Below are 12,647 nucleotides of genomic sequence, written 5' to 3'. Positions count from 1 at the left end.
GCCGCCCTCCCGCACTGCGCACGCGCGCACCGACGTGGCGGTAAGCGATAGGGGGCCGGCTTCGGCTGGCTCATGCGCAGAGGGCTCCACGGAGGCCGCGCCCCTGGTGCTTTGCAAGAGCCAATAGGAGCCCACAGCCGCCTGTTGCTGGGCAGATTAGAGAGCCCGCCCTTCCAAGGGCCAATGAGCGCGCAGCGCTGCGGGCGGCGGCGGCGGCGCCTTCGGGCCGCGGCCTGCCTGAGGCGGCTCGGCTGAGGGGCGGGCGGGGGTCTCCGCCTGAAGGACTGGCCGGGGGTTTGTGGCTGAGGGATTGTCCGGGATCTGCCACGAGGGTGGTGGAAAACTGACCTGCGTCGCCCTGCTTGGAGCTGGGGAAAGGGAAACCACTGCTTTCGTTTATTTTTTTTTTTCTTTAAAAACTATCGTGACACTGAGCCTGAAGTGAGAGGAAAACAACTCTGCTGCTTTTAGGTTTCTGAAGGGCGGAACCACTTTTCAATAAACTAAAGCAGAGTTTTTCTCTCTACATCCATTCTGTTTAAACCATTCCAGCCTTCAGATGTCTCCAAAATGAGGGATGCTCTCCCTGTGCCCAGCGGATGCTCCCACACAGGCTCTGCAGTGAAGGCAGGGCATTTTCCTGCCATAGAACCACAGACTGGTTCGGCTTTGGAAGGGATGTTACGACCCGCTGCAGAAGGTGAGGGTAACCCAAGTTCTTGCTGATACTGATGTATTCCAACTTTCCTTGTCCTGTCAGCTGGAAGCATAAGGGAATATGCACAAATCACAAAAGTCTCCTTTTGCAGGCAACAACAGACATTAGACTCTGGTGGTGGGCTGTCTCATCCTAGAAGTCTGCTGTGGGGTGGGTGGCAGTCACCTCACCGTGGCTGTAGTTGCCACCTCACTGTGGCTGTAGCTGCCACCTCACTGTGGCTGTAGCTGCCACCTCACCGTGGCTGTAGTTGCCCCCTCACCGTGGCTGTAGTTGCCCCCTCACCGTGGCTGTAGTTGCCACCTCACCGTGGCTGTAGCTGCCACCTCACCGTGGCTGTAGTTGCCACCTCACCATGGCTGTAGCTGCCACCTCACCGTGGCTGTGGTTGCCACCTCACCGTGGCTATAGCTGCCACCTCACTGTGGCTGTAGTTGCCATCTCACTGTGGCTGTAGTTGTCACATAGGTATCAACCCCTTGCCTCGATCTCAAGTTGAATAGATGAATGTGACAGGATGTGGTCAGTAGGACAATGGCAATAACTGTGTGAGATGAGCCTTCACAGAGGCCCCCAATGAGCAAGTGACAGAAGAGCAGTGCCTAAAACTGCTGGAAAGCTGTACCATGGTATCTCTGGGCACTGACTGGATTGACAACTTGTGCAGACACTTGACTATGAATCCCCAGTAAGAGATATGGGGGGAACACTGGACCCTGTGGACACAAAGAACGTGAGCTGGAAAGGTTGTACATTGGTACCAGGCCCAACTCGCCCCTCTAAAGCAAGAGGTAAGAGCAGTGGTCACAACAGCACAGCATTTGCAGAATTTACAGTTCCAGTATTCCTTAGGCTGGTGGATGCTGGAGATCTGTGATGTGACATCTCACTCTCGGTGAGCCACATCACCAGCAGCAGATGTAGCTGCAAGAAGTGACAAATACCTCTAAAGTTTGAGTTATCTATTGAAACTCCTCAGCTCTTATCTCCATAGAAGAAGTTTTTACAATATGAATAGAGTTAAGGTTTCTAGGACCTGATCACCATTGATTAGCTTGCACCATACTAGTTTTATCACCATTTTTGTGTATTGAGTGCACACACCTGTGAAAACTTAAGCCCTCTAATGATGTATGATGCAAATCAAAATATAACTGCATCTCTATATTGCACGTATTTGCTAGATGGTGGTAAGGCAAAGGGGTAGAACACAGTGAGAGCAGCACACCCCGACCTCAGATGAACCATGGCAGACAGGACAGTAAATGAGCTGAGGGTGATGAGCCCTGGTACAGACCATAGATTAACAACTGGCAGAATTACACATGAACCTGCTGGAAACACATTTCACAATATCATCCTGGAGTTCCCACTCCTGCATCAGGACTTCCTCATCACTAAACATCGTATGCTACTGACTTATCACTAGCTCTGGAAACATCAGCAAACTAGAGGAAAGCATGTTACAAATAAAGAGATGGGCTGTAGCCTGGAGTCCCTGTCTTTCCTCCTGTACTAAATGGTTACTGGTACTTTTGTTTATTTGTTCTTGGTGTGTGGTGATGAAATTAAACCCAACCTCTGAAATTATTCCCTCAGGAAGAGGGAAAGTATTAACTGTCAAATGTGGAGTTTTGATCCTACAGAAGTGACATTTTCACTCATTAGTGAGACACTAATGTGTGTCCTTTCCTCCTCTCCACAACCACAAATGAGCTGATGGAGATGAGGGAGTCCTAATTTAAGTAAGAATCTGGGGTACTCCTCACTGATGCAAATGAACTTGGCTTACAAGTTCTTACAAGGGTGTGTTTCCTCCTCACTTCAGGTCTCTGCTTTAGGAATCCATGTTAGTCACCTCATTTCTAATACTGAAGAGAGAACATCAACAGTACCAAAGGCTGCTCTAATACTCCAGTCACCATCCCTGGCAGTGTTCAAAAACTGGGTGGATGTGACACTTTGTAATATGCTTTAGTGGGCATGGTGGTGTTGATGAAGGTTGGACTTGATCTTGGGAGTCTCTTTCAACCTCACTGGTTGTTGATTCCTGTCTGACATTGGTGCTTTGAACTCAGCCTCTGGCTGTAACCTCGGCAGCTGGGGGACCAGCTGTGCTAAGTGCAGGGGACTGTGCTCCCTCACTTGTCCTGCACATGGGATGGGATAACCCCATCTGTAGGTGCAGGCTGTGGAGCAGCTCTGGGTAGACCCGTGATTCCTGGGGTTGGACATGCTGAGCACACCAGCAGTGCCTCTGGGACACTGAAGGGTCATTGCATCCCGGGCTGCATCCACAGCCTGTTATGGCTGGGCACTAAATTCTTGTTGCTTGGCACTTGTGGGACTGTATCAGGACAACTGTGCACACTATGACAAACCCCCAGAGATGTTACTAGAATGGTGTGAGTCCAGTGGAGGACAAGCAAGTTGATCAGAGAACGGGGAGGGGAGGGGAGGGGAGGGGAGGGGAGGGGAGGGGAGGGGAGGGGAGGGGAGGGGAGGGGAGGGGAGGGGAGGGGAGGGGAGGGGAGAGGAGAGGAGAGGAGAGGAGAGGAGAGGAGAGGAGAGGAGAGGAGAGGAGAGGAGAGGAGAGGAGAGGAGAGGAGAGGAGAGGAGAGGAGAGGAGAGGAGAGGAGAGGAGAGGAGAGGAGAGGAGAGGAGAGGAGAGGAGAGGAGAGGAGAGGAGAGGAGAGGAGAGGAGAGGAGAGGAGAGGAGAGGAGAGGGATCTGCTTGAACTGTCCATTGAGCAGGAGTTAGAGCCATGTTAGAGCCAGACCTCTCAGAACAAGAGGTGTAGGGCATGGCTTAAAGTAAATCTTCAGTGTGTGTGAAAAAATAAATATTCACAATGAAAACACAAGGGAAGTTGTGGCACCGCAGGGAATCCACACTTACTGAGAGAAGGTCATGAGCAACCTTGTCCAGCTTTGCTTTTAGCAAGGACTGGACATCCAGAGGTCCTTCCCAATCTCATTTCTCCATGGTTTGATTGTGCTCTTGCCGTTTTTCACAAGTGTTTTCCCACAAGGTTATTTTCAGATTTTGATACCTAATTGGTCCCTGAGGTTTGACACAGTGAGAAAACACAAGGCTACAATGCACTGCCACTATTATAAAAAGGAGCTGAAGAGAGAGGAAATGTGTTTGCCAAAAATCAATTGTCAAACTAAGTTAAGGAGAAACAGAATCAGACTCAGAATCCTTTTTGTACCATCCTGGATTGTTGTGATTATACTGGTAATTATCTGGAGCATTTCTTAGAGTTTGGGTGCAGTTTTTTGAAGAATAGGGAAAGTTTAAAGGGGCATTGACTTGGAAAACTGAACTTTTAGTCTTCAAACTAAAGTAAAAGCCTTTAGCTGTTACTGAGAGAGTTTCTTGGTTTAGAGGACCACTCTCAACTTCCAGATAATAACTGTCCATCTGTGGTATTGAAAAATATGTCCTATATTTTATATGATTTATGAGAGGGAGGTTGTTTTGTATTGGTGTTTTTTGAGAAACAACCATAAGATGATGCCAATAGACTCCTGTGTTTTGCTGGAAAAGGGGCACTAAGCGGAAAGATTTGATGGGAATAGTGCATTAAGAAGGGTTGTAGCATCCTATTTTATATCTATCTTTTTGTTGAGCATTTGGAGAAGGAAATTTGAGTGTCTTGTTTGATGTGGCTTATGAGGTAAATAAGATGCGCTTGCTTTTCCTGGAAATTCCCTGTGCTGGTGTTTACTTCAGTCATTCAGAAATACCTGAAATGAGTCTGAAATTAATCTAAAAGCAGACTGAAATATCCAGATAACATAATAGAAAAAAACTGGGAAACACAAGTGCAAAACAAGACGTTCCTTTTTAGGGCGAGGAGGGCTGGTGTCTGGGAGGAAGAGGAGGGAGAATGCAGTTGAAAAACCACAGATGGGACCTGGAAAGGCTGCAGGAAAAGAATGTGATTGAAGGGCATCAGACAGAGTTTTCAGGTTTCACCTCACAAGGTAGTGGGATGGTAGTGTAGTGCAGTAGTGCCATAGACACGGTGCACTGGACAGAGTACACGTCTGACCTTGGGGTGGGGTGTTTTAGGACAGAGGGATGCTTGGAGATGGGGGCTCTGAAGAAGAAAGAGTTGATCACTGGAGCTGTAGAGCCGAGGGTAAAGAAACAGACAATTTCCCCACAGTTTTTCCCATTCCCTCTCTCACACTGGTGCTTGCTGTAGCATCCAACCATTGCTCTGTGCATTTTGCCCTCTCTCAGTGGCAGCAAGACAACCTTAATGTTGTAGCTTTGGTGTCTTTCTGTCTGGCCTCTTCTCTGTAAGTCTCTACCTCTCTCTCTTTCCCTGTCTCCTTTTAACTGCAGAAAGTTTCTCTTTTGCAGGATTGATGTATCCTTGAACCAATCTAATCTGCCTCAGAGTAAGTCTGTAGTGTGATTGCATTCCTCTGTGATAAGTCTCTGGACACAGGTGAAGTACTCACTTTGGGCATTTGGCTTTTTCCAGTATTTGCTGGAGGGTGGATGTTGTCAGATCATTCCGAGAGACGTTTGTCTCAGGGTCTAGAACATCTTCTGCACCTCTCTCAAGTGTGCTGTGAGGGAACTGTAGGAATAGTTTTGGCTGGAGTGAGGACTCAGTCTTACAAATGGAGCTTGGGACTCCTTTTACATGACCAGGATTTTTAAAATGTGGTTCCTGTGGCTACTTCAGTCCTTTACATAAGGTTTGTCGCTGGTATTGCCCTGTAATGTTAGCAAAGCCAAACTGACACATGTTCAGTTGTTTTCCAGCAGTTCCCAAAACAGGTCTTTTCTGTTTCTGCCAGCAGTGATGTCTCAATGAACTGCACAACTGTAGTGGAATTTGTCCTCTTGGGACTGGCTAACAGCCGCCATTTGGAAATCACCCTCTTTCTGTTCCTCGTCATTGCCTATTTCTTGATCCTGCTTGGAAACTTTTCTGTCATCAGCATCACTCTTGTGAATAATTTCCTTCAGACCCCGATGTATTACTTCCTCAGGAATTTTGCCCTTTTGGAAATCACTTTCACCTCCACATTCATGCCCAGCACCCTGTACAGTCTTCTGACAGAGATAAAGACAATTTCCCTGCCTGGTTGTTTCCTTCAGATGATGTTTTTCTACTACTTGGGTACCTGCACGTTTTTCCATATGGCAGTGATGTCCTTGGATCGCTATGTTGCCATTTGCCACCCTTTGCATTACACAGCTATTATGAACAACAGATTTTGCCTGCACCTGATCCTGAGCTGCTGGGCAGTGAGTTTTCTATTGATGTTTCCTCCCACCATTATGACTGTCCAGTTGCCATTCTGTGGTCCCAATGTCATGAACCACTTTTACTGCGACGCTTCCCTGCTGTTGCAACTGTCCTGCACAGACACAGGGCTCATCGAAGAACTGATGTTTGTCGTAGCCATTATCATCCTCCTTGGTACCTTAACAGTAATTGCTCTTTCTTATGGCTGCATTATTGTCACCATCTTGCACATACCATCTTCTGCAGGTAGGAGGAAGGCATTTTCCACTTGCTCAGCTCACCTCATAGTGGTGATGGTGTTTTACAGCACGTGTATTTACAGGTACATCCGCCGGGCACAGCGAGGTGGGCAGGACTCTGACAAAGTTCTTTCTTTGTTCTTCTCTGTGCTGACTCAGATGCTTAACCCCTACATCTACTCGCTCAGGAACAAGCAAGTCAAGCAAGCTTTAAGGGAGAGCATTCTGAAGTTTTCTGGCTCCCTGAGGCAGCTGTGAATGGTGGAATATCCCATCCAAGTAACTGAACTGTTTCCCAGATGCAACATCTGTATTGTGAATTAAAGATGCTGATTTCAAATGGTTTGTGCTTTCTAGGTGTTATGTAGCTCCTTCTGTTAGCAATGAAAATATGCCAACACAGAAAGGATTTTCTAGTCTTCCAGTACCCAGCTTCAGCTTTGCCCCAGTATTTCCCCCCCTTGCTGGGATGTGTTAGCCTTAGTGAACAACCGAATTCCCACTCACACCTCCCACCCCACACTGCACAGAGCAGAGGCAGGAAAGAGGAAAAACAGAAACAAAAACTCTCATAGATTGAGATAAAGACAGAGAGATGGTTTGCCAATTTCTACCAGGAGTGAAACATACTGGATTTGGGGAAAACTACCATAATTTATTGCCAACTAAAATAGTTTAGATTGTGAGAAACAAAATTAAATAGTAAACACCTCTACTTCCCCCTTTTCTGTGCTCGAGTTTATTCATTCATTCCAGACTAGTCCTCCACTGTCCCCAGCAGTGCAGGGTGGGTGGGGAGGGTTATGGTCAATGCATGGTGTTTCCCCTCTGCTGCTTCTTTCCTCTCACACTTTTCCTCTGCTCCACTGTGGGTTCTCCACAGGCTATGGAGAACACATTGAGCTACCATTCTACAAAGCAAGTACAGAAATACCATTCTTATTAATATTTTCATTTTTAGAACTTCAGCTTCCACAAAGCTATGTTTACAATCACTCCCATGCGCACTATAACCACCAACAAAATTCCTTGTCCTCCCTCTAATTCAGTATGGGGCAATCCTTGATCCCAAGGACAATTCATGGAACATTTTGTTTCAGTCTGTCTGTAAAGGCATTTCCAGGTTTGGGGCTAGCTTTGGCCGTGTGTAGTGAATCCAGGAATCTCCACCAGTAATTTTCACAGCTGTGTGGATAGCCAGGAGGACTTGGAATGGTCCTTTCCACTTTTGCTTGAGTGGTTCTTCACTCCAAGTCTGGCTATATACCCAGTCTCCTGAGCAGTTCAATGTAGTCGAACATCCAAGGTCACTGGTGATGCTAAAACAATAAACCTAGGCAAGGATGAGAGTGTTTTTTCCCAAAGTTTCCCATATTCCCGCAAATTGTGACTCCTTACCGCGTGTCTTTCCCTGGGTATAATTACAGCCTGACATCGTCTCCCATCGAGGATTTCATATGGGATTATTTCTCCTTGGAGCTTGGCTGAATTCTAATTCTCAGCAATGCCAGAGGAAGAGCCTGTGGCCACTCAAGTGATGCTTCCTGACAAATTTGGCCTGTGGTCTTGTTGAACCTCATGCTGTTGGTCCTTTGGACATTCACTGTTCCCACTGACTGTGGCATTAGTGTGTCCAGGTGTGAGTGTCTGCACAGAGGCTCTTTGTGTGTGCAAAGATGTTTAATGTAACAAGTGACACCAGGACCCTGGAAGATCACTTGTTCCTAAACAAATAATAGACAACAGACTGCCAATCCCTAAAACAAACAAAAAATTTACAAAAATAATAATAAGAGACAGGAGAGAAGAGAGAGAGGGAAAGGAGAGAAATGTATAATTATAATAACTTGTTAATTATTATATATGCATTCAAATGAAAAAATTTAAAAACATTTCTTCTCATTATTTCCTTCAGTACCTGTTATATTTTCTAGTTTCTTCTAGCTTTAACCCCAGCTGGCAGCTAAGCACCACACAGCCACTCACTCACTTCCCCAGGGTGGGATGGGAGGAGAATCAGAAAAAGGTGAAACAGGGCTTGAGATAAGAACAGTTTAATAATTGAATAAAAGTAAAATATAATACTAATAATAACAATGATAATAATGAAACAGAGAGGGAGGAATAAAACCCAAAGGAACCAAGGGGTGCACAGCACAATTCCTCTCCTGGCCAATGCCCAGCCCATCCCTGAGCAGTGACTGGTGCCTTACAGGCTGTGATGCATTTCTTCTCGGCTTGATACATGGCATGTGGGGAATGTAGAAATAAAATAGTCATCGCAACATTTCTGACCCTGGAATTCAGGAATATCCCAAAATGCAATCTTTTCTCTTCCTCCTTCCCTTGTTGATCCCCATCATCACTGTGATTGGCAGTATCCTCATTTTTGTTTTGGTGGCGGCTGATAGGCACCTCCACAAGTCCACGTACTTCTCCCTGTGCAATTTGTCCTGCTTAGAGACCCACTACAGCTCCACCATCCTGCCCAGGATATTGTACAGCTTTCTGAATGAGGGCAAGAGCATTTCCATTGGCAGCTGCACCCCACAGTTTTATTCTTTTGGTTCCACAGCAGTCACTGAGGGTTTTCTCTTATCCATGATGTCCTGTGATTGGTATTCAGCAATATCAAACCCCTTCAGTCCAGAGCTTTGTCATTTTTAAAAAAGAATTGAATTACATGCTGGTAACTCTTAACTGGCTCCACACTTTTTAGACAATTCATATTCATATTTGTTTGTAATTCTGATCTCAGCTGTTTTCAGCCATTTATGTGAACTTCAAAACTTTTCTTTTCTAGACCAAACACTGATGGCAAATGCAAACATGAGTTCTACAGACATACCTTACCCAGCATCCTCTTACAAGGTTTATCTCACTGAGCACAGAAGGATGTGCTAAAGGTCTAATGGAACAGAGGACAGGCCCTGAGGTGCAACATTTAAACCTGTATGTTTGAATGCAGGGCTGACCCAGATCGGGGTGCAAGAAGGGAGCTGGGAGTTGGGATGGATGCTGGGTCCTGAATGTGTCAGCAGTGTGTGTTGCAGTCACTGTGTTGCACTCACTGTGTGTGTTGCACTCACTGTGTGTTGCACTCACTGTGTGTGTTGCAGTCACTGTGTGTGTTGCAGTCACTGTGTGTTGTGCTGTCACTGTTGCTGTCACTGTGTTGCAGTCACTGTGTGTGTTGTACTCACTGTGTGTTGCACTCACTGTGTGTGTTGTACTCACTGTGTGTTGCAGTCACTGTGTGTGGTGCTGTCACTGTGTTGCTGTCACTGTGTGTGTTGCAGTCACTGTGTGTGGTGCTGTCACTGTGTTGCACTCACTGTGTGTGTTGCACTCACTGTGTTGCACTCACTGTGTGTTGCTGTGACTGTGTGTTGCAGTCACTGTGTGTGTTGCAGTCACTGTGTGTGTTGCTGTCACTGTGTTGCTGTCACTGTGTGTGTTGCAGTCACTGTGTGTGGTGCTGTCACTGTGTTGCACTCACTGTGTGTGTTGCACTCACTGTGTGTTGCACTCACTGTGTGTGTTGCAGTCACTGTGTGTTGCAGTCACTGTGTTGCAGTCACTGTGTGTTGCTGTCACTGTGTGTGTTGCACTCACTGTGTGTTGCTGTCACCGTGTTGCAGTCACTGTGTGTGTTGCAGTCACTGTGTGTGTTGCTGTCACTGTGTTGCTGTCACTGTGTGTTGCTGTCACCGTGTTGCTGTCACTGTGTGTGTTGCTGTCACTGTGTTGCTGTCACCGTGTGTTGCAGTGCCAGTGTCTGGGCAGTGCCAGTGTCTGGGCTGAGCATTGTAGCTGGAGCCTGGAGAGCAGGGTCTGTGCATCTGCCAGTGGTCTGGAAGAGCAGGCTTGCAGAGGTGGGTCCGTGGCATTTCCTTTCCACCTGCCGTGTGTGTGGATTGCTGACAGAAAGCACCACCTTGGCACTACCTGGGCACTGCTGTTTGACTTCTGTGAGGGAAGGTTGATACAGGAGAAGTTTGAGGCTTCCTGAGCTGTCTGTAACCAAGGTCTGTGAGTTCGTGCTCTAATGAGCCCTGGGAACAACTTTGTCCAACTCTATTTCTGGTCTCGCACCTCGCACTGGGCTCTATTAAAGCTCCAAGTAAAGTTTGTTTCTGCTTCTGCCTGTCATTTCCTCAAGGCACCTTGCCAGATTTTGCCATGGCTGCAAGGAACAGGGAGGTGGCACCACGGTCCTGCAGGGGCTCATTAAAATGCTGACAGCCGTAATGAGCTCTGTGGTTGCTCCTCTGCCGCTCCCCGCAGCGCTGCAAGCATTGTGTGGTTAATTAGGGAGCTCCCAGCTGTGTTTCAATGAATACCTACAGCGTAATTTCTGTTTGTCTTTTGTTCTAATTATGTGTGACAGGGAGAATGGAAACATTTTGAAAGGGAATTAGTCCGGCTTATACCCCGGTGGGAACCAGGCAGAGAGAGGAAAATTAACTCTGTCATCAAGCAGGGAGAGGCCAGAGTCAAAGTTTGATTCATGTGCTGGCAATAAGCAAATTCTTATTCCAGCCTCTTCTCCTGTTACTGCAACCCACAGCAGTGCTAAGGGCTTTGTTTGCAAAATCTATCTCTGCTCTAATTAGCACTACCTTTACCTAATGTACTAATTATACACAGAAACAGAAGGACTATTCATCACCATTGCAAAAGGCTTTCAAGGCCTTTTTTAATGATTGAAAGAAAAAAATCTTAATTAACAAAAAAGTCTTATCTTTTACTCTGATCCCCCTGAGCTTCAGTTTTCTCAGGATATGAACCTTGAAAAGAACTGGTTCAGTGGGGAGATGGACAGGCGATAGAATTTTTCAGGCACAATTAGACTAAGAAATACTTAAACAAAAAATTAGGAAAACCTGAATATCTACCTGGAGATCATGATGAGTCGTGTCACTCACATGTCTGTGCTGGGGCCTGTTGCAATACTACAAGGGTAATAGTTATAAATTAAAAGACAGTAGATTAGCCTCTTAGTTATTAGAACAGATATTAGGAAGAAGATTAACATCTTAATTATTAGATTAGATATAAGAAAGAACTTTTTTATCATGAGAATGTCAAAACAATTAAATAGGCTGCCCAGAGAGATATTAGATGCCCCATTCCTGGAAACATTCGAGGTCAGGTTGGATGGAGCTCTGAGCAACTTGGTCTAGCAGAAGGTGTCCCTGCTCATTGCACAGAGGTTGACTTAGATGGTCCCTTACAACCCAAATTGTTCTAGGATTCTATGAGTGTTTCCAGTAGCTTGAGGGAGGTGATCCTTCCCCTCTACTCAGTACTAGTGAGGTGGCACCTGGCATACCGTGGGCAGTTCTGAGCCCCCCAGTAAAAGAGAGACACAGATATGCTGGGGAGAGTTCAGCAAAGTGGCATGAGGTGGTGAAGGGGCTGGAACATCTCTCCTATGGGCAACAGCTGATACAGCTGTGAGTTTTTACCCTGGAAAGGGCAGGCTGTGGTGGGATATTATCCATGGATATAAATATCTGAAGGTAGGATGTAAGTGGGAGACATACACGTTCTTTTCCCAGTGGTGTGCAGTGACAGGACAAGAGCTGATGGGCACAAACTGATGCATGAGAGGCTCTGTCTGAGCATCAGGAGACACAATTTCCTGTGAGGGTGACCAAGCACTGCTACAGGTTGGCCAGGGAGGTTGTGGTGTCTCCATGTTTGGAGATGTTCCAAAAACACCTGGAACTGGTCCTGAGCAACTGGTGCTTTAGGTGGATCAGATGACAACTGAAGGTACCTTCCCACCTCGACCATTTTGTGTGACTCTAGGGTAGTGCCAGTGTGCAACAGAGTAGAAAACAGCTCTAATTCATGCTCTGGTGACCATCTGCACACAAGGTTTCCTGTCCCTGACTCATAGTTCAGTGGTTTGTGGACAGTGTCTTCAGGGTGGGAAAGGCTAAGCTTTGCAGCACAAAGGTTTGGGTGGTGCAACCAGAGCAGGAAAGAGAGGGGTGTTGAGCAGGGCTGTGGTGTTCAGCAGGGTGGCCCCCATAAGAACAGCCCAGGGGCTGCCTTCATGCTGCTCTAATACCAGACAAAGACAGTTCCAGAGGGCTTGACTATGGACACATCTCAGACCAGGGCTAAGCCAATCAGTGAAGCTGGTGGTGCCTCTCAAAAAAAAAAAAAATAATAATAAAAAATAATAAAATTAATAAAATAAAAATAAATAAAATAATAAAAGCAAAATGCTGCATGGCAGTGAGGAGTGAGGTAAAAAAAAAAAAAGTGTGAGAAACAATCCTGTGACCAGCAAATCACAGAAGGAGAGGGGAGTGCTCCAGGTGCTCCCTGCTGTCCTTGGGAGAGACTATGGTGGAGCAGGGATTCCCCTGCAGCCTGTGGAGAGGACCCCACTGT

The 12,647-nt window shown here is 46.5% G+C and overlaps 1 protein-coding gene across 1 annotated transcript; it reads left to right on the top strand.

The window, feature by feature from the left end:
• The first annotated feature begins 5,555 nt into the window (after window positions 1-5,555).
• On the top strand, window positions 5,556-6,494 carry LOC138099401 (olfactory receptor 6E1-like). The gene has a single exon (XM_068996604.1). It carries the CDS (start codon window positions 5,556-5,558, stop codon window positions 6,492-6,494), a length of 939 nt encoding a protein of 312 aa, XP_068852705.1.
• The last annotated feature ends 6,153 nt before the right edge of the window (window positions 6,495-12,647 follow it).

This window comes from Aphelocoma coerulescens, chromosome 27, assembly GCF_041296385.1.
Source record: "Aphelocoma coerulescens isolate FSJ_1873_10779 chromosome 27, UR_Acoe_1.0, whole genome shotgun sequence".
In the NCBI taxonomy this organism is placed as follows: domain Eukaryota; kingdom Metazoa; phylum Chordata; class Aves; order Passeriformes; family Corvidae; genus Aphelocoma; species Aphelocoma coerulescens.
Note: the sequence above shows the minus strand (reverse complement) of the source record. Positions and strands in the feature narration are given on the sequence as shown.

What these genes read in the sequence shown, in the direction of transcription:
- LOC138099401 (XM_068996604.1), top strand. Translation starts at nt 5,556, where the DNA reads ATGAACTGCACAACTGTAGTGGAATTTGTCCTCTTGGGACTGGCTAAC.